Genomic DNA, 21747 nt, shown 5'->3' on the forward strand with positions numbered 1-21747 from the left:
CATGACTTGAGCCGAAAATCAAGAGTTGGATGCTTAATCAACTGAACCACCCAGGCATCACAACACAAAATCAGTAACAACCCCTCCAAAATATCTCTGAAAATAACCTGTTTTTCTGATTTTGTACTTTCCTCTCATTATAAAGCATCCAATTGAAATTAAAACTTCAGTATGACATAATCAGTATAAATTGTAAAAATAATGCTGGTTGGAGTGAACCTTCATAAAAACAGACAAAAAATACAGAATTAAACACCATTTGATTTATATAAAATATAAACTATGCAAAATTATATGATGAAATTATGATGAGCAATGGAAACATAAAATGTTCTATGAGAATAGGTGGGTTTGTGGGATAGAAACAAAACAGAAACAGCACCCAGCATGGGCTGGGGTAAAGGCTAATGGGCCGGAACTTTCTTGTTCTTTGCTTTTTAAAGTTGTGCTTTCAGCAGTATCTCAATCAAGGCTGCAATTCATAGTTCCCAGTTATGTGTGATGGCTTCTGAGACCCCACCAGAAGCTCATTCACACTCACAGATCTGGTTAGGAGTAAGGTAAACACCTTCAGCATATGATTTAATTTCCTGAACATTAAAGGTCTCTGATAACAGGGAAGTGGAAGAGCTATTTTTCCTGACCATGAGTGAAAAATTTAGTTTCAACCTCCTATTAACTCATCTCAAGTTCAGGCCAATAATGATAAATATAGTGTGGAGAATCTGCCCTTTCTTAATCTTGTCCAAAATACATACATAATGTATGACCCTGAGATCAAGAGTCGCATGCTCTCCCGACTAAACCAGCCAGATGCCCCAACCAACTGACTTTTTTTTTTTACTAACTGATTTTCTAAATAGGTGTATTAATGATCAGTTTTTCTTGGAGAAGCAGTTTTTCCTTTCATATTCCTAGGCTATGGACTCAGAGTTAATTGTTCAGTGCCAATGGCAGTAAAAGGGATGTAGTGATGTGCTTAACTACAGACAGATGAAGCAAATTCTCAATTATTCATTTATTAAATTTAATACTGCTGAGGGGAAGAAGGAATATGACATACTAACTATACTTAAATATTCAGAACTCACCCTGAATCACACTGAATATCACAACTAAGAAACTGAATTAAACCACTTATGTATCTGACATATGAGATATGATTAGTATGAATTATGAAAATTTATCCTGTTACAGTGAAACAAAAGGCAATTTAGAATTATTTTTGCACATCATTTACACAAACACCTGAGCTCTCAAAGTTAGAAACTCCCATATATCACTGATAAAGTTCATTGTCTAATTAAGAAAAAACTCTTATGAAAAGTATATATATATATATATATATACATATCTATATATGTATATCTATCTATCTATCTATATATCTATATATACACACACACATATATTTTAAGATTTTATTTTTTATTGTTTTAGAGACAGAGAGAGCATGCAGATTGGGGAGAGAAGCAGAGAGAGAGACAGAGAATCTTAAGCAGGCTCCATGCTCATGTGGCGCTCATGTGGATCCCACAACCCTGAGATCATGACCTGAACCACAATCAAGAGTCAGAAGCTCAACTGACTAAGCCACCCAGGTGCCCCAAGATTTTATGTTTAGGTAATCTCTACACCCAAAGTGGGGCTCAAACTTACAACCCTGAGATCAGGAGTTGCATCATCTACTGACTGAGCCAGCCAGGCGCCCCATGAAAAGTGTATTTCTAAGAGCACAGCATGAACTTTTAAACAAACAAAGCTGACTTAAAAATAAGTACCCTATGGGCACCTGGGTGGCTCAGTCGGTTAAGCATCTGACTTCAGCTGAGGTCATGATCTCACAGTCTGTGAGTTCAAGCCCCACATCGGGCTCTGTGCTGACAGCTCAGAGCGTGGAGCCTGCTTTGGATTCTATGTCTCCTTCTTTCTCTGCCCTTCCCCAGCTGGTGCCCTCTCTCTCTCTCTCTCTCTCAACTATAAATAGACATTTAAAAAAAAAGTACCTAAATTTATCAGCACACGAAACTTTTAGCTACTCTTTTTTTTCACACACGACACTTTCAAGTGGTAAAGGTATTCACAAGTGGTAAAGTTATTCTTTTACTATTTTGTTTAACATAGATAACTCACCCTAGACAGGTAGTTATTTGAAAGTATATTTTAAAGTAAAAATAGCAGCTGCTTTCGTTATTAAGTTTTAAAAGCCCATTACATTTGCTAAATGATCAGCTAAGATATAACACACTGGAGATGTTTTTAGGAAATTATAAAATATAAACATGTTAACTCAAAAACTGCCAAATGTGTTTTTCTTATTTCTCTGAATTAATCTGCTTTTAAAAGAAATATGAGCTATTGTAATATTTAAAATAAATTACCAAAAGGAAACGTGGAATTAAAACTATTAATCTGGGCACCTAAGTGGAAGAAATATTGCTAACGAGAGCTTGGATGTTATACACTTTAATCACAGACATGAAATGTCAACCATCTCTCAGCAAAAAACTACACTATTTGTGATGCTTAAGCTCCTATTTTCAGAACTGTGAGGGTGTTTCCTGACTTCAGTTCTCACAACATCTGAGACAATAGGTGAGAAACGAGAAATGGGAGTGACAGGAGGGAGTGACACACACAAGACCAAAAGAAGTGTGCTAGAGAGTAGGCCAGCATGGCAGAACAAGGAGTATTTCCTCCCAGGGACATTAAAATAAGTGAGATAAGATCAATAAATAGTCCTTATGCTATATAATGATCTGCCAGTGGAATCCTCTGTGATGGGAGAAAACAGGCTCTTTCAGAGACTTAGGGCTCTCCTGGAAAAGAAGAGATGGTGGTTAACAGAAGCACCAGAATAAGAACCGGGTCAGAGCCTCCTTTGGGTTTTTACAAAGTTTACGAGCAGAGCTTTTAAATGGATCCATTCACCTTGACCTGTATTCATCAGAGACACTAGATATCAAATTAGAAGCTTCCCCCCGGACTTCCACAGCCTAGCAGGACCTGGCAGAGACTGGCTGGGTGGCTGAGAAGGTATTTAGTCTCACTGTAATGTCTTGTCACTGAACACAGCGCCTCAGAACAGAAGTTCTCTTTCTTTGCCATCCCCACAGCAGCCTCAATTGCTGCTCTATGCAATCTTACTTAAATGGCATAAATGGCCACTCTCCCTGTGTGGTCCCCTCCTTGTGGCAATTCCCTGACATGTATGCAGTCCACCGCACCATGTTCTATTCCAGGGTGGGGAAACCTCAATCACTTTGAGTCATTTTATTTCATTTTACTTTCATTACTTAAAACAAAATTTTAAGTTTACTTATTTTGAGACAGACAGAGACAGCACAAGTGGGGGAGGGGCAGAGAGAGAGAGAGGGAGAGAGAGAAACACAAGCAGGCTCTGTGATGTCAGCATGGAGCCCAGCACGGGGTTTGAACCCATGAACTATGAGAACATGACCTGAGCCGAAATCAAGAGTCACAGGCTTAACCGAATGAGCTCCCCAGGCTCCCCATTTTGAGTCATTTTAAAATGGAGTCTTTAGTTCTGGGTCTCCACAGCAGCCAGAAAACTTGCTCAGAAAGAGACTGTATGTGCTAATAAGCAAACCAAATGCTTCAAAGCAGTATCATCAGTCCTCTCCAGCCTGCTTTTCCTGCTTCTGTAGAGAGAGGCCAGTCACCACCTTTCTATTTCAGTCACACTATGGTTCTGTGGGAACTGTCATTTTCCTTTACTGCGGTTTCCAAGCCCTAAAATAACCTTCTCATTAGCTTCACTCAAGTTCATTGTTAACATAAATAGGCCAAAATAGGCAGCCTCAGTACAGAGCACTTTAAGGGAACATTATCAGCACTGCTCATCTATTTATGTCCTAAACAAATATTCAAGAGAGCATGAAAAAAATTCTTGGTTTTTCATATCAGGAAATATACTGTAGATAATTTTTAACTTCCTGGAAACGAATTAAGATGACTGATAACTTTTAATTCTGTTTAGGCTTGACTCTCTCTGTCACATCCAGGTGGCCACTAGCAGAAGCTTGAGTAATGTGGAAAATATGTCTGTGCAGCTGCTGGCAAAGAAGCAAAATTATACTTCCTCAGAAACAGTGTGACAGAGTTCCTGCAAAGGAATGCAATGTTGGCTGATTTGTAAGCAGAACTGCCACTGGTATGCACCCTCAAATCCAGCCCCAACACTCCCTGGCTATATCCCACTCTGGGACTGCATGGCTGGAGCTCATAAAAATAGAATGGTTCCATCGTGGATCAGGTGCTCTTCTATCCTGCCCACCCTCCAGGACATATTCATGCTTAAGATAAGGAAGGAGAACTAGCTCTAAGGAGTACCAAACAGTGCCAGAGGATAAAGTAAGTCATTAATGGTGGCAGAGAATAAGATACGGAAGAAATGCCCCCTTCACTGGTTAAAAGCTGTCTCATTAGCTCAGTTTTCAAACCTTAGCTACAATTGTATACTAAAGTCACTAGAATAATAGTTGACTATTGGTGACATTAGTGATTTTCACTATGTTTGGCTTGCACAGAGGAATTAAAACATCTTTCCCTGGGGGGTTTCAGAACATAGGATTGATCTGGAAACCAAATTCTATCTCAGGAGTTGGCAAACTTTTCTGTAAAGGGTCGGACAGTAAGTAGTCTTTGTGGGCTGTGTACAGTCTCTGTTACAACTATTCAGCTCTGTATATATACCTCAAAAGCAGCCATAGACAATATGTAAATAAATGATTATGTCTGTGTTCCAATAAAACTTTATTTATAAAAACCGGCAGTACACTGGATTTGCCCCTGGCCATAGTCTGCTGACACTTGCTCCATCTAACAGGTACTCTGATACTGCTACAAGAATGATTGAGAAATCATCATGACCAAAACCAAGCTGTTCTGGCAAAATTAATCTAGGGTATTAGAAGCCAGAATAGTGGTTGCTCTTTATGGAGTCGGAGGGGTTGGAAAAGTATTATTATTCGTTCAGAAAATGAGGAAGTTCTGGGGTTAATGGTAATAATCTGTTTCTTGACGTGGATATTGGTGAAATTCAATGAGCTTTGGGACAATTCATTTAAGAGTTGTGAAAATTTCTCTATGTATTTGGTACTTCAAACAACTTTTTTTTTTTTTTTTTTTTAAAGAAAGAACGAACCTGTTTGAAAGGAGAAATCACTTTAGGAAAAACAAGGTAGAAAGTCTTATCTCGAGAGTACATGGGTTGGTCAAAGTGTATATGGGTTCCTAGCTATGAAGTGAGAATGACACAGACCAAGTCTTTTCTAGTGTGCTTTAAAAAAAATGTGGTAAAAAACACATCACATAAAATTTATCATCTTAACATTTTTTTAGTGTACAGTCCAGCAGTGTTAAGTATATTCACTTTGTTGTGAAACAGAGGTCCAGAACTTTTTCATCTTGCAAATCTGAAACTCTGTATGTTTTAAAACAACAACTCTGTGTTTCCTCCTCCCCCCAGCCCCTGGTAACCACCATTCTACTTTTCGTTTCTATGAATTTGACTACTTAAGGTATCTCATATAAGTGGAATTATATAGTATTTGCCTTTTTTGTGACTGACTTATTTCACTTAGCATAATATTCTCAAGGTTCATCCATGTTGTAGCATGTGGTGGGATTTTCTTCCTTTCCGAGGCTGAGTAATACCCTCTTGTGTGTATACCACATTTTGTTTATCCATTTATCCGTCGAGGGACATGTGGATTGCTTCTACCGTTTGCCTATTGTGACTAGTGTTGCTATGAACATGGATGTGTGAATATACCTTCAAAACCCTGTTTTCAATTTTTGGCTATATATCTAGAGGTGGGATTGCTAGGTCATATGGTACTTCCATTTTTAACTTTCTAAAGAACTTCTATACTGTTTTCCATAGAGGCGGCACCATTTTACAGTTTCACCAATTGCACAGTGCATAAGGGTTCCATTTCTCCACATCCTTACCAATGCTTGTTATTTTCTGTTTTTGTAACAGTAGCATTAGCCAATTTTTTTAGAAGCCAGATTCGAAGGTTGGCAAGGTCTTACCTCAATTAAACTCTGAATATCAAAAGGCCTCCAAGAAAAGTACCTTGATGTTTAGCCTAAAAGGTCACAACTTTTTAATACGGCTTTACCTTTTTTGCTCAAAGTTTCTGAATTTATTAAATATTCCTGGCCAGTAAAATGCACAACAGCATACTAAAAGATGCATAGTGAGGCACCTGGGTAGCACAGTCAGTTAAGCATCTGGCTCTTGATTTTGGCTCAGGTCATGATCTCACGGTTCGTGAGATCAAGCCCTGGGTCTGGCTCTGCACTGACAGCATCGAGCCTGCTTAGGATTCTCTCTCTCCCTCTCTCTCTGGTTCTCCCCAGCCTGTGAGCTCTGTCTCTCTCTCAAAATAAATAAATAAACAACAAAAACCACTAACTAAATAAATAAAAGATGCATAGCAAGAGGGAAATTTCAAAATTTCCTTGTGTGTATCTCTCAGAAAAATGTAATACTATGATTACCAAAAAAGCAAGTAAAGAGTCAATACATAATTTATTTCACTAACTTTGTCCCACTACACTAGAATAATGGAATTCTCCCAAATGGAACAAGTGGATTGGCGTAGGTAAAAGCTAAGAACTCTCCAAAGTAATGACACAGGAGGAAAACAGACTAACATGTGAACTGAATCAGCAGAAGGTCAAAGAGAAAAACCAGGCTCCAGAAGCTACTACATGTAGTTGCCTACCTTGTTCTTCCAGAAGGACTCGCACAGCTGAGTTTTCCTCTACTCTTTTTCTGGCTGCTGCTGCTTCTTCTTTTGACCACTGCATGTGATCCCTACCAAAAAAGGAAAAGGTTGTAAAACCTGCTTTATAATTGAAATCAGAAAGAGAGTGACAAAGGATACATCTTTCATTCTAGCAGAGTCAAAGACAAATGATACAAACTAATTCTGTGTTGAATGAATATATTTTGTGTCAGATGTTTCTTCTGATAGTGCTGGTACAATCCTGGAACTCCTATAGCTCTTCTGTTTAAATCTGGCTGTGTTGCAAGCCCCAGCCACCTTTTGGAAATGACTGCTAAGTAATGTCCCAGGAGCACTATGGTGCATGATTATTTGAGTACTAGTATGGTTTGCTCTATTTTACTCTAAGGCTAAATTTATTTGCCCTTTTGTTTATGAATATGGCATTCTTTAACAGTTTTAAAATCTCTTTCATAATAATTGTATTCTAATACTTCACTGTCAAAGAGATAAGTTTTAAAATATTTTGCACTTACCTTCAGTCTTTTAAGTAATTTTACATTTTTATTAGTTGCCTTAATTTCTGTAAATGGATTCTTTTACATTTAAATGATAGAATAATTCACATAGTATATAAGAAGGTCAGCTTTTCAAGATCTTGTACTTTCTATAAGTATTTTCAGTTTCAGAATTTATACTTCCTATATGAGAAGATATTTTCCGCTGCTAAAATGTTTTCATGGAATAGAAGCAACATCTTTATACACAAAAGGTGAGTTTTTGGGGTTTTTTTGGGTTTTTTTTGTTTTTGTTTTTTTGTTTGGTTTTTACAAAGTTTGCAATGCCTTTTTCTCAATTGGTAAGACTATGAATGAGTGATGTAATTTTCAGGAATAAACCATTTTTCTAAACAACAAAGAAACTACATATCTAAAATTCAAGTTCCATGTAGCTTATTGATAATTGTAAGAAAAATTAACATTAACTTCATATGATATTTGTAGCTACCTCATTGATTATAAAGGGGCAAAATATCAACATTTTGACATGCATCATAATGGTGGCTGATAAACATTAACTGAGCACTTAGCCTGGTCATAATTATTATACTGATAAGCTACTATTATTTATTATGTGCTAAGCATTGTGCTAGTAAGCACATTACATACATATATGTCTTACTTAATTCTTTCAAAAACCCTATGAGGGGGTTATAATCATGCTCATTTCTCATAAGAGGAAAGAGAAATTTAGTAACTTAATCAAGGTAAGATAGCCATTAAGTGACAGAACCAGAATTCAAATCCAAGTCCATCCTCTTGGCAAGTAAGTAGTCTATTAATGTCTACCAAGACAGTGGGGGATACTGAGAGATTTAAGACTTATCTTTGGCCATAATGGGGTTTATATTCTCCTGAAGCAGGCAGATTAACAGAAGTAAATGAGAATACAAGGTAGTCTACTTGGTTAGCATCTACTGTATGCAAATATAGCCAATTAATGCTAGCTGGGGCAAATAGGAAGGCTTGAGAGGGAGGGGAGTTTGAGCCCAGGTTAGAGGGAAAGGAGGTGGGGCAATTATTCATGTCATTATGAAGCTGGGAATATGGACAGTATATACAGGAAACAATAAAAAAATCCATTTTGATTGGTTCTCTTGGGTAACGGCAGATGAAGTTGGCAGCTGGGTCATGGTCAGATTTCAGAGGATCTTAAGTGTGAACAGGTTAGTAGTGTACAAGAGAAAATGACGTGGGGAGGTGGAAGGGAGACCAGTGAGAAGTCTGTTCAGTGGTCTAGGAATAATAAGTCCCGGGACTAAGGCAGTGGCAACAAACAGAAAGGCAGAGCAGAGGGAGAGACACCGACAAAACCTGTAGCTGTGACCTACAGGTTAACTAGCTGCAGCGAGGAGAAGAACAACAGACTCAAGAATGATTCTAAGGTCTCAAAACTGAATATTAATCAAGTAAGGGTAACCAAGACAGAATAAGGAGTTACTTTGGGTGGAATGATAAGCTTGGTCCTATTTTAAGTCATGTTTATGCAATCAGATATGAGAGGGTATATTCCAGTGACCTGGCTATAAATACACCACTGGAAGGTGAGAAACTGCTTTCCTTTAAGTAGGATCAAAACTGGTATACTGAAATTCTCAAGAAAAGTAAATGATAATGCAAAAAAAATCAGAGTTCCAAAGATGAAAATTTAACCACTGTCGTTTCAAATAAAACCCAGTCATTCACAGCCTAAATAATCATTCAGCAGCTTTGTTCACATGCTTCAATGAATGAAATTAGAACAGATTTTTGTTTTGACTTAACGTATGTGAGCAATCACATACATAACTTGGAACTGGCAATTATACTTTATTTTCTGTATATATAAATCCATATAGAGCATTATTAAATGATAGTTATGATATTAAAGGCAACAGGTCATTTATTGAAAAAATAGGATTACTAAGGCTGGGTACAAGCTTCTCATCTATGAATTTCTACAGCATATAAGAAAGAAAATAGAACAATCCATTTCCCTGTAACAAAAATCAAGCTCTGAGACAATGAGAGTATATATGGTCTTTAGCTTTAAGCATTTGTTTTAAACTGTTAGTTTAACTTGCTTCTTCCTGAGTATTTAATAGATTTAGTTATTTCTTAAATTGCTCTAACTTCCTTACACTGTTCTTTATGTTGCTTCATTTTCTTAACTGCTAAGTGAGGGGAATATTATACCCTAAGCCCCGGCAGAACAGATTTTCCACTGTACAGTTACCAAATCCCCACAGAAACCTATAAAATGTTTCTACTGTATTTATGAGAACTTCCTCCAGACCTGCTGCTTTATGGCATTTCTTTATATTAGAAGAGTCTGATTCACATATACTAAAACCCAACAGACGGCAATAAGAAGCATTCAGGTTTGTAAGTAATAAATACAATTACAATAGAATTTAAGCATAGAGACAAATAACAAACAAACTGAAAACAGTCAGGTATTACAACCACCATCATTAACAACAAAGGAAAAAAGTGTTCCATACTGTTTGACCTATGAATTGCACTTCTGGGAATTTATTGTAATAAAGTAACTCAAAAGAACAGAGAAATACCTATAAAATGATATTCACTACAATACCAAATATAATAGCAAAAAATTGGAAATAATCTCAGTGACAGGGTAATGAAAAAAATATGGTAACTTAAAGGAATATTATCCAGATATTTAAAATTATAAATATAAAGTTTACATAGCAACATGGAAAAGTATTTATGACACATGAGGTTAAAACAGCAGATCCCAAAATTGTATATGTATTATAATCAGAACTAAATAAAGTTATAAAGATATTGGATGAATAAAAACAATTGTGTTCAAATCACAGAACTGAGATTACTGTTTTAAAATTTCCTTGGGGCACCTGGGTGGCTCAGTTGGTTAAGCATCCAACTACTGATAGTGGCTCAGGTCATGATCTTGCCCCACATCAGGCTCTGCACTGACAGTGCAGAACCTGCTTGAGATTCATCTCCCTCTTTCTTTGCTCTACTTGTGTGCTCTCCCTCTCTCTGTGTCTCTCTCCCAAAAATAAACAAACTTAAAAAAAAGAGAGAGAGAGAATTAAAGCAGAAAATACAAAATACATTTAACATTTTTCCTGGAAAGTTGAATTTGAGAAAAAGAAATCTCAAAAATAGGGGCACCTGGGTGGCTCAGTTGGTTGGGCATCTGACTTTGGCTCAGGTCACGATCTCATGAGTTTGTGAGTTCAAGCCCCGCGTTGGGCTCTGTGCGGATAGAGCCTGCTTTGGATTCTGTGTCTCCCTCTCTCTCTGCCCCTCCCCACTCATGCACTGTCTCTCTCTCCTTCAGATATAAATAAACATTAAAAACATTAAAAAAAGAAATATCAAAAATAAAAGAATTTTTGAGTAATAAATTTTTACAATATGGCTGGTAGAATTTGTCTTATAATTTTGTGGTAGTCGTAAGTCTTATGACCTCAGTTCATGAATGTGCATATGTCCATACTTCTTATTCCTTCTATATGTAAAGCGTAATCAAATGATGATTCCTTGCTTCAGCTTTAAGTTGATTGCAGTTAACAGTCTAAATAATTGTGTATTTGGTTTGGTTTGGAAAAGTTAAACACAGACACACATACACACATACACAGACCTCAATAATTTAGCTTGGGTACCAACATTTTTGAGGATCCTGCCTATTGAAAATTCTGCTGAATGTGGTGCCACTATTATAATTTTTAATAATCAGATATAAACTAAAGTACCCAGTATAAGCTATATGAACAGAATGCTCTTCTGTCTTTGTTACTTGTTGGTATATAAAAGCCTCATCATAAGACAAAATTTAAAGACAAATTTAACAAATTTATTAGGTGACTGGTGAATTAAAAATAAAATATTCTTAGGTAAAAAGGAAGAAATAGAGGGTATTAGTTTCAGCTTAAAATTATATTAATAATCCTTAATTCCATGACAAAATTATATGTATTGCAGTTATCATTATAATAATAATAGAAAATTTTCAAGAGAAAAACTCTTTCCTTTCATTTAAATATCCTAACAGATTAATAGTTCTTAAGTTCCCTTCCTGTATTTGTATATATATATATATATACACAAACATTTTTCTATAAAGCTAAAAAAATCTTCATAATTATGACTTAAAATCGCTGAATAGGACTTGTAATTTTGGCCATGACAGAGTACGTAGTAATGGGCTTACCCTTCTACCATAAACAATGATAAAACTGGATAAAATATATGAAGGAATTGTTTTTAGGCACTGTATTACACCTCAGACAGTGCGAGACTGTGATCCCTAAGAGAAGAGAAACACAAAAGGTCAGTCCCCACATTCACCCTGGCCTTCGGTCTAGGTCATGTTCTAGACTACAGTACAGAGGTACAGCCCATCAGAGAGTGGCTGTCTTACTGAGTGGCACTTTTGTAAGCTGAGAAGGCAGAGATCAGGGTTCAGAGTTCCTGAGGTGGTGCAACTTTGTGCAGCAGAATAATGAAGAGAAGGCTGGACAGAAGGGTAGCCTCCTGAAATCTGCAAGAGAGTTCTCCTAGTGTTTAATTAGTTCTGGCTATTCACCAACAGGACAGACTCCACAGGTCCTGATGGATTCTGGAGGTGAAGGCAGAGAAAAAAAACCAAAAAACAAAACCTGACTGGACATAGGCAGTGCAGTACTCAGAGTTATTGGAATTTTGGCTAAGCCAGAGTGGAAAGACCACTCTGAACACCTTCATTATTCAGTTAAGACCCTAGAAATGCCATGCAATAGGAATAAGACCCAAACTGGATTCAGGACAATATCAAAACAGTCTCACCCTAACAACACTTAAAATTAAATCTCACCTGGGGTGCCTGGGTGGCTCAGTCGGTTAACCGTCTGACTTCGGTTCAGGTCATGATCTTACGGTTCGTGGGTTCAAGCCCCACATCAGCTCTATGCTGATGGCTCAGAGCCTGGGGCCTGCTTAGGATTCTGTGTCTCTCTCTCTCTGCCCCTCCCCCGCTCATGCTCTGTTTCTCTCTCTCTCTCTCTCTCTCTCTCTCTCCCCTTCAAAAATAATTAAATATTAAAAAACAATTTTTTAAAGTTAAATCTTACCTGACCAGAGATATTTGGCAGTAATTCAACCACTTGCCAGAAAAAAAATCCAACACCTTTAAAGTTAGAAATAATCCAGATTCCATAAAAGATATCATCCGCAATGTCCACTACACAATCAAAACTATTTGCATTTGAACAATCAGGAAAACGTGATCCCTAATCAAGAGAAAAGGCAGCCAATAAATACTGACTAAGAAGACTCAAATGTCAGAATTAGTACACAAGAATTTAAAATAGCTTTTAAAAAAGGTTCAAAGGTTTAGAAGAAAAGATGGACTGAATTGATGAATAGATGGGGATACCTCAGCAAAGAAATGGAAACCATTAAATGGAAATTCTTGACCTTAACCCATATACAATATCTGAAATGAAAAATTCACTGGCCAGGCTTAACAGCTAATGGACACTACAGGAAGAAAAGGTCAGTGAACTTAAAGACTTACAGGTATGGAAATTATTCAAACTGAGAACAGAGGGAAAAAATTGGGGAAAAAAAGGTGCAAGTCTTCATAATCTATGGTATAATACAAATTGGGTCTAAGAAACACACAAGTTGAAGTCCCAGTAATAGAAGAGACAGAGTGAATAGGAAAAAAAAAACTGAAGAAATACTGTCTAAAGTTTTTCCAAATTTGATTAAAAACAAACAAACAAACAAATAGTAACCAATAGTAAATCCAGGAAGCAAAGCAAACCTCAGGCATGTTAAATACACAGAAAAATTCTAAAAAACAAAGGTAAAACGAAATCTTTAAAAAAATTATAGAGAGGGGAAAAGCACTGCAAACAGCTGACTTCTCATTGGAAACAATGGAGGCCAGAACACAAATGAACATCTTTAAAGTACTGAAAGAAAAATCTCTGTCAACCTAGAATTCTATATGCAGTGAAAATATCTTTCAAAATTTTAAAATAAAAACATTTTCAGATAAACAAAATTTAAGAGAATTTGTTACTAGCAGAATCTATAATATAAGAAATGTTAAAGTTCTTCAGGCTCAAGGAAAATGGTACTAGATAGAGACACAGAGCCACAGAGTAGAATATAGAGATGAGAAGTGATAAATATGTGGGTAACTATAAGACAATTTTTTTATATTTTGTCTTAATTTCTTAACAAAATTACTAACTGTATGTAGCAAAAATAATAACAATGAATCATAGAGCTTATAACATACAGAAGTAAACCAAACAGCAACAATATAACACAAGGTGAATACATAAGTAGAATCATATTACTGTAATCTTTTTAACATTTTATATTATGTGGTACAATATTAATTCTAAGTAAACTGTACCAAGTCAAGGAAGCACCTTAAGATAATGACAGTAACACTGTAATCTCTAGGACTATAGTTATCAAGGTGTTGCCCACCGTGTCAGGTGGTTCACTAAGTCAAAACTATATAATACTGCTATTTGCCTTTTTCACTGATTGAGTTTACACTGATAGTATAAAAAACAATGGTAGGTGAAAGTGCAGCTGCCCTAATATGAAACAAGACAGTGGTACCAAAATGTGCTAGTAGTTGTTGATTCTACACCACCATCCAGTGGGTGGTAAAGAATTCACCAGGTTTTGTTCTAAAAAACAGAATTCACTGGAGAATGTGTCTGATAAAGCAATAAAAACTATTTTATAAAATATTGACCCTTGGGTATACATATGTTTAACATTCTATGTGACAAAATGGGAGGTATACATAAAGCATTTCTGCATTGTGAAGTACGACGACTGACTTATAGAAAAGAATTTGTATGGTTGTTTATGTTGTGAACTGAATTATCTGCTTTTTTGTTTTCAGGGAATCCTATTTTTAGTTGAAAATGCAACTATAGACAAACTTAGTTATTCAGATTTGGGTATCTGACATATCTTAAAAGTAAATGAAATGTGCTTCCACTTTAAGGAAAACAAATGATAATATTTGCTGCCAAAGATAAATTTTGTATTTTAAAACAAAAATTACAATTTTGCAAAAGTTGTGTCCACCCATGAATTTGATAGCTTTCCAATCAATACTTCGAGATTTTACTGATGAGAAAGTGGTTATATTACAAAAGCAATTCTTAAATGTTGTATAATGAAATATGTCAACATTTGAAAGATTTACATAAAACAGAGAATCAAACTACTCAAAATTATCCATGCATAATGTTATAAAATGATGCAGAAATAAAATATCCAAAGTGTAAAATGTATCAATGAGTTATAACTAATATGGTTTCATATTCCATATTGTAACTAAGAAATTACCATTGCTGAGATTTAGTATAATATCAGGAAAAATACCTACAATTATTTTTAAATGCTATGTGAAAACTCCTCTCTTTTACTAGCACATATCTGTGTGTGGCCAAATTCTCTTCATATAATTCAACTGAAACAACATATCACAACAGATGGAATGAAGAAGCAGATATGAGAATCTAGCTTTTTCCATTAAACCAGACATTAAAGAGACTTCCAAACATTTAAAATAATGCCGTTCTTTTGGGGGAACAAATAGGTATTTTCATTAAAATACGTAATTTATATAACATGTAATGGATTGTTGTTGTTTTAAAATGAATTAAATATTTTTAATGGCTCAGTTTTAATTTCTAACATGGAAAACATCACTAGATATAATTCACATGAATAAAAGTTCTTTTAGTGTCCTCAAAAGGTTAGGGTCTAAAGAGGTTCTGAGATGAAAATGTTTGAAACTATTTTCTAGAATAGTATCTAAAAAATGAGGTAAAGATGTATAGCCAAAAAGCTAGTAGAGGAAATAAAAGAACAAATGACACAAATAAAAAAAGAAAGATAATTAAACACATTATATTAACTTACAATGCTAACCAGAATTGAGTGTTATCTTAAATTTCTCTCTCCTTTTCTTTTTTGATACTATTTTAATAGATATAAAAAGGTACCTTATTGTTTAATTTGTATTTCTTTTACTCTTGTGTATTTCCTCATATGCTCACATGGACTTCCTCCTGGATCAACTCTCTATGTCTACTGCCCATTTATCTGTAGAGCAAAAACCTTAATGCTTTTTTAACAATGTAACAAAGATTCTATGTGTTCTATATGTTAACTTTGATATATGGTAATGAAAAGTCATTTAAATTTTCTGTGTCTCTCAGTTTTTGTGTTAGTAAAATAAGAGCAATAATTCTCAAAACAATATATAATTAAGATTAACTACTTCGGAATTATAATTATCCTAATTCGTCAAATCTAAGACAGTTATTTTCTGTACCGGTAAGAAAGGAAAAAAAACACTCCAATTATAATTGTAAGATGTCATCAGTTGTAAGAAATATCATGATTTCAGAGATGTTAATCAGTGAAACAAATGTGAGCCTCAGATGGATGAAATACAATTATTACAGGTATATCAGCTAATAATTTAACTAATTTCAATTAAATCTTTTCTACTATTGACACTAACTTATACTTATGACTCCTGGCTGCCCACTTGTCTTTTTGGCTATAGTTAAGTATTTCTGTTGATTATTTTTATTAGTAAATCTGTTTCTTCCTTAGGAATGAATGACTTACAAAAGACACACAGAAAGAAGTGATGCCTTCCCACTTCTGCATATTCTGCATATTCTCTATTCCATTAAATAGAGGTCACAGCTGCTGGAAGAAGCTAATACCCACTTCCATCATTAGACATTTATTGAGAACCTGTATCTTTCAAGCACTGAAATGTGAATTGGAGACATAAAGATGAAAAAGATTTGGTAGAACTCAAAATTTTAATAAGATGAGTTCTAATCAGCTATTAAAGAATAAAGAATTTATCAGGTAGAAAGTAAGATGGGAATAGGTGTATGGAGGGCATTCTTTTAAAATTGCAACAGTAACTAATGTATATAAAATATAAAGTTTAATCTCTACCTCTCATCCTCATGCCCATTCCTGAGATAAACAGTATGATGTAGACATTTCCAGACTTTTCTCTGTGTATATAAAAACAAAGATATATATATACATATAGCACATGCACAAGAATTCCTTACTAAAATGAGACCTGCGATACTTTTCTGCAACTTGCTCTTTTTGTTGTTGATATCTCTTAATATCAACATACATAGATCTCTCTTTTTTTTAAGTAGGTTTTATGCCCAGTGCAGAGCCCAGTGTGGGACTTGAACTCATGACCGTGGGATTAAGACCTGAGCCGATGACAAGAGTCGGATGCTTAACTGACTGAGCCACCCAGGCACCCCAGATCTCTCTTATTTTTATTAACTACTACATTATTTTCCAATGTATGGATAAAGCTATATTTTAATGGGTTTATTGAAGTATAAATGACATATGGTAAACTGCACATATTTAAAGTGTACAATTTGAGAAGTTCCGACATATGTTGGCACTCAGGAAACAATCGCCACAGTCAAGACAATGAATATGTCCATCACCCTCAAAAGTTTCCTTGTGTGCCTTTAAAATTCCTCTTTTCCAGCCCTCCCCTTCTCATCACCACCCCCAATTCCACTGACAACCACTGATCTGCTGTCTGTCTCTAATTATTAGTTTGCATTTTCTGGTGTAGCACTAAGAATACAATATATACTCTTCATTTTTAGCTTCTTTCACTCAGCATAATTATTTTGAAATTCATCCATATTGTTATGTTTATCAGTATCTCATTCCTTTTTATTACTGAGTAGTATTCCATTATATATATATAATATATATATATTATATATAATATATTATATATCTAATATATATCTAATATATATATAATATATATATATATATATAATACACAATGTATTTACTTACATGAGTATTTACTTACTCATGGACATTTGGGTTGTTTCCAAATTTGGCTACTACAAATAAAGCTGCTATGAATAATCATGTATAAGTATTTGTACGGACATATGCATTCTTTTCTCTTGGGTAAATATCTAGGAATTGAATGGCTGAATCATATTACAGGTTTATGTTTAGTTTTTTAAGAAACTGCTAAGCTGTTTTCCAAAGTGGTTATACCATTTTATATTCCCACCAGTAGTATATGAAAGTTCCAGTTCCTCTACATCCTCTCTAATATTCAGTACAGGATTTTGAATTTTAGTTATTCTAATAAGTTTGTAGTAGCATCTCATTGTGTCTTTAGCTTTTTTCTTTTTGAAAGCTTTTTATTATTTATTTATTTATTTTTAAAGTAATCTCTACATCCAACATGGGGCTCAAACTCATGATGGGAAGGTCAAAAATCACATGCTCTACTGACTGAGCCAGCCATATGCCCCTCATTGTTAACTTTAATTTTCACTTTCCTAATGACTAATGATGCTGATCATCTTTTCATGTGCTTATTATCCATGTATCTTCTTTTTTTAATCTGTGAGTCTTCTGTGGTGGAGTATCTGTTCAAATATTTTGCCCATTTTTATTGGGCTCTTGTTGAATTTTGGGAGCTTTTTATATATTCTTATTATGAGCTTTGTTTACTGAATTTTGAGAGCTTGTAAAAAGCTCTCATGAATCTTTTATCTACAATGAAAATGAGCAAATTATTGATACATGCAACAACATGGATAAATCTCAAAGTAATTATGCTTAGTGAAAGAAGCCAGGCAAAAAAGAGAATACATATTGTGATTTCCTTTAAATACTGGAAAATGCAAATGAATCAATAATGCTTGCTATGTTCTTTCTCCCTCTTTCTGTCTTTCTGTTTTTCTGCAGATAAATTCTCTTGACACCCAACCTTACTCAGAGACCTCTTTATCTTTCTCTGTAAATTCCAGTTTGAAGGCTCAGCGTTATAGATTGTATCCACTTTCCTATATTTTGAGGGTCTTAGAATTGAGCGAGATGGAGGAAACTCCACTGGGTAGTGGACAGCCTTTATGAGGGTGTGAAATCTGTTTTCTCTTCCCTCCCCTCCCCATGCCTCCTCTCTCTCTCTCTCTTTTTCTTTCTCCCTTCCTTTCCCCTTCCCTTCCCTTTCCTTTCATTAAGTCCTATGCTAGGTTTCACTCATCTAGTTAAGATGTGTCCTATTCCTAAAAGGGTTTCACTTGGGCTTGGGATAGTTCTCCCAATTCAGCATGGAACCCCAGAAAATGGTGAGCCTTAGGATTTTCCCTGCTCTGCTGAGACCTTAAATTCTGCTGCCATAGGCAAAACCATTTATTTTCAAGAGTTCTTTTTCAACCTTTACTGGGCTGCTAATGAGTATTAGTAATGATCTGCCAGCTGATCTTCTTTTCCTGGTACTGCTTCTGAGAGATGAAGGTGAGGTCAGAAACCACTCTGAGCCACATATGAATCTACAGTTTCTTTACTTGATCACTAATTTGCCATGTTTATGGACTTTTCTGGTTGCTATTGGTAGTTTTGCTTGCTTTTATTACTTTTTATTCATTTTGTTGAAGGAAGAATACTTTGTTTTTCAGATTCATTCCATCTTCTTTATCTGGAGAACTCAGGCTTCTTAGTGAAATGGGCTGGAGGGCAATTCTTTCTCAGGATATCAGAAACTGAATAAAAAGGGGTATATTTATTTTTTCCTCAAAAAATATTTGTAAAAAGTGGGTCACATATAGAGTAAATAGTACTTACTAACTAAATTAGAGGCTAAACAGAAAAATAAACTGTAGACAATTTTACATCTCTGAGAAAGAACTGACAGGTACAGTAGTTTTCTAAAAACATCTTTTAAAAATCAAAGTTCGGCAAGAGAGGAAACATTCTCAACTACAAAGGAGGAAATGAGGAAGTCAGAACTTTTGGACAGAACTTGGACTTGAAGGAAGGGGAAAATAAACCAGTCTTCTGGTTTTCAGTTTAATTTACAAATCTTCTCTTTAAGCAAAAAACAAAAACAAAAACAAACAATAAAAACAAACAAAAACCAAAACCCAAAAAACAAACAAAAAAGCAACCACAGCAAAACAGGTACATGAGGAGATGATAGGAAGCAACTACTTTTACTTTCCTCTTTCTTTGGAGGAAATTATTTTTATTATTACAGTACGAATCCACCTTTGGAGAGAGTTCACTACAAGTATCCTGGCATGGGCTGCACAACCTTTTAGGGAGTATGCTGTGGAGAAGGACAGCTGTCGAGACTAGATTAAGGTTTTTCAAACTTCAATTAACAGAACCCTAAGAGGCCATGAGGTTTCTACAGTGAGGGAGGCACGGTGGGAGAGGAAAAGGGAAGTGGAGCTGTTGGTGCCTCAGGCCTCTACATGCTTCATTAAGACCAGGTTTGTTTTTACCGCTTAAATATTGGGATTCCATGATAAGACTTCACCTGGAAAAAAATTCCACTGCTAAAGAAAAGTTTGAAAACCACTGGACTGGATCAAAGATTCCTAAACCTGGCTGCTCAACAGAATTACTAAAAGAGCTTTTTCAAATTACAAATTCCTGGGCCATACCTCTAGACCTAGTGAAATAATAACTCCCCAAGGGATTCTTGTACTAGCCCACAGTGCTTGAGAGGCATTGACCCAGAGGACCCTTGCTTCCCTGAGAGTCTATGACAAAACAGAACATAAATGGGTAGGCAGGAACCTTGGACAAAAGAGCTGGTGGTAGCAGATGGAAGAAGAGAACATAGACCGCTAAATCACGAGACTCTAATGAAGAATAAAAACTTGGTAAACGAAGATCTTGCCTAGGGCCAGAAGTTCCTGTGGAGGTTTAATTGCCTGGCAATGATCTCACAGCCTACTCTAACTGTCCATACTGGTAATGGCAGGCAAAGTAGTTTAATTCAGCAACTGTCCAAAAAAATATAATGTCAACCATAGGTGTAATTTAAAATTTTCTAGTAGCCATTTTTAAAAAAGCTAAAAGAGGGATGCCTGGGTGGTTTAGTCGGTTAAGTGTCTGACTTAATTTTGGCTCAGGTTGTGATCTCACGTTTCACGGGATCAAGTCCCATGTTGGGCTCTGTGCTGACAGCACGGAGCCTGCTTGGGATTCTCTCTCCTCCCCCCTTCTGCCCTCCCCATCCGCTACTCACACACATGTGTATGCACACACTCTCAAGATAAACAAACTTTTAAAAAAGCTAAAAGAAATAAAATTAATTTTACTAATATATTTTATTTAATTCAATATATCCAAAACAATATCATCTTAACATGTGGTTCAGTATAAAAAAATTTTAATGATATATTTTACCTCTTCTTTTTGTACTTTCTTTTATTTTAATGTTTATTTATTTATTTCGAGAGAAAGTGTACATGAGCAGGGGAGGGGCAGAGACAGAGAGAGAGACAGAGAGAGACAGAGAGACAGAGAGAGAAGCCCAAGCAGGCTCCACACTATCAGTGCAGAGCCCGATGTGAGGCTTGAACTCACAAACTATGAGATCATGACCTGAGCCAAAATCATGACTCAGATGCTTAACTGACTCAGACACGCAGGTACCCCTGTACTGTTTTTTTTTTCTTCAGCTAAGACAGCAGAAGAGATGATTTATTGTACACATGTTACATTCAGCCACAAATGAAAACAGAATTATTTCTGAAAGTCACGGGTCCAGGGCAAAGGACCAAAAGGAACTGTTTTGGTATAATAAACAAGGTGGGTCACTCAAAGGTGGTCCTTGTGATCAGATGGTGATGGACATTCTAGACCCATTGAATCAAGTTCTAGAAAGTTGGTATGCAGTTCAACAATTTGTAACAGCATCCCCGCCTCTGTCTTTCCTTATTTCTGCTCCTGTGGCTTCCATGGGTTCACAAGCTAGTGGTTTCTTTGGACCTCTACCTCATCTTCTTTTACACTTCAGCCTGAACATTTGCTTTTTCCTCCTCATGGTGCAGAAGTTTCCAAAAAGATGGCACTAAGGCTGAGAGAGCCCATACTAAGTCTTCAAAATGTTACAGCACATATCACTTGAGACTAATTAGGTTTCAAGTGCTCAATAACCACATCTGGCTAGTGGCCACATATTGTATAGTGTGGAACTAATTAATAACTTTCAGTTAGTCATCTTGGATCAAAACTTCAGAGTCAAATGCTTTCTTTTCCTTTACTCTGCAAAAGCATCAAGTTCTATTTATTCTTCCTTTGAGATCTCTCTTTCATTGGTCCTTTCCTGCTTCTAGTTCTACCTGCTGATCTATCTAGTTAGTATACTGTTAACCAAATAAATATACAATAGTTAATAGCGTATGTATGCTGCCATTTCTCTTTAGTGGCTCTTGAATGCCTTCTACTTCAGCTGTGAATTCCAGAACTCACGCAATCCTGCTCCCACCCCAATACCTGCTCTATATCATTCCAGCCTTATCATTTATAAATCTTCTAAGAGTCCTTATTTTAGGAAAACTATCCTGTTCACAGTC

The 21747-nt window shown here is 35.8% G+C and overlaps 1 protein-coding gene across 6 annotated transcripts in view; it reads right to left on the reverse strand.

The window, feature by feature from the left end:
• The window catches only part of METTL8 (methyltransferase 8, methylcytidine), an 84090-nt gene that overhangs the window by 20486 nt on the left and 41857 nt on the right, over positions 1-21747 (reverse strand). For all 6 annotated transcript variants that reach the window (XM_053215273.1, XM_015086137.3, XM_053215271.1 and 3 more), the window contains one exon: positions 6759-6850. In XM_053215273.1, the coding sequence (XP_053071248.1) occupies positions 6759-6843 (85 nt within the window). In that variant the 5' untranslated portion in view covers positions 6844-6850. The remainder of the gene's footprint in view (positions 1-6758; positions 6851-21747) is intronic.

The sequence above is a fragment of the Acinonyx jubatus genome, chromosome C1, assembly GCF_027475565.1.
Source record: "Acinonyx jubatus isolate Ajub_Pintada_27869175 chromosome C1, VMU_Ajub_asm_v1.0, whole genome shotgun sequence".
Taxonomy (NCBI): Eukaryota; Metazoa; Chordata; class Mammalia; order Carnivora; family Felidae; genus Acinonyx; species Acinonyx jubatus.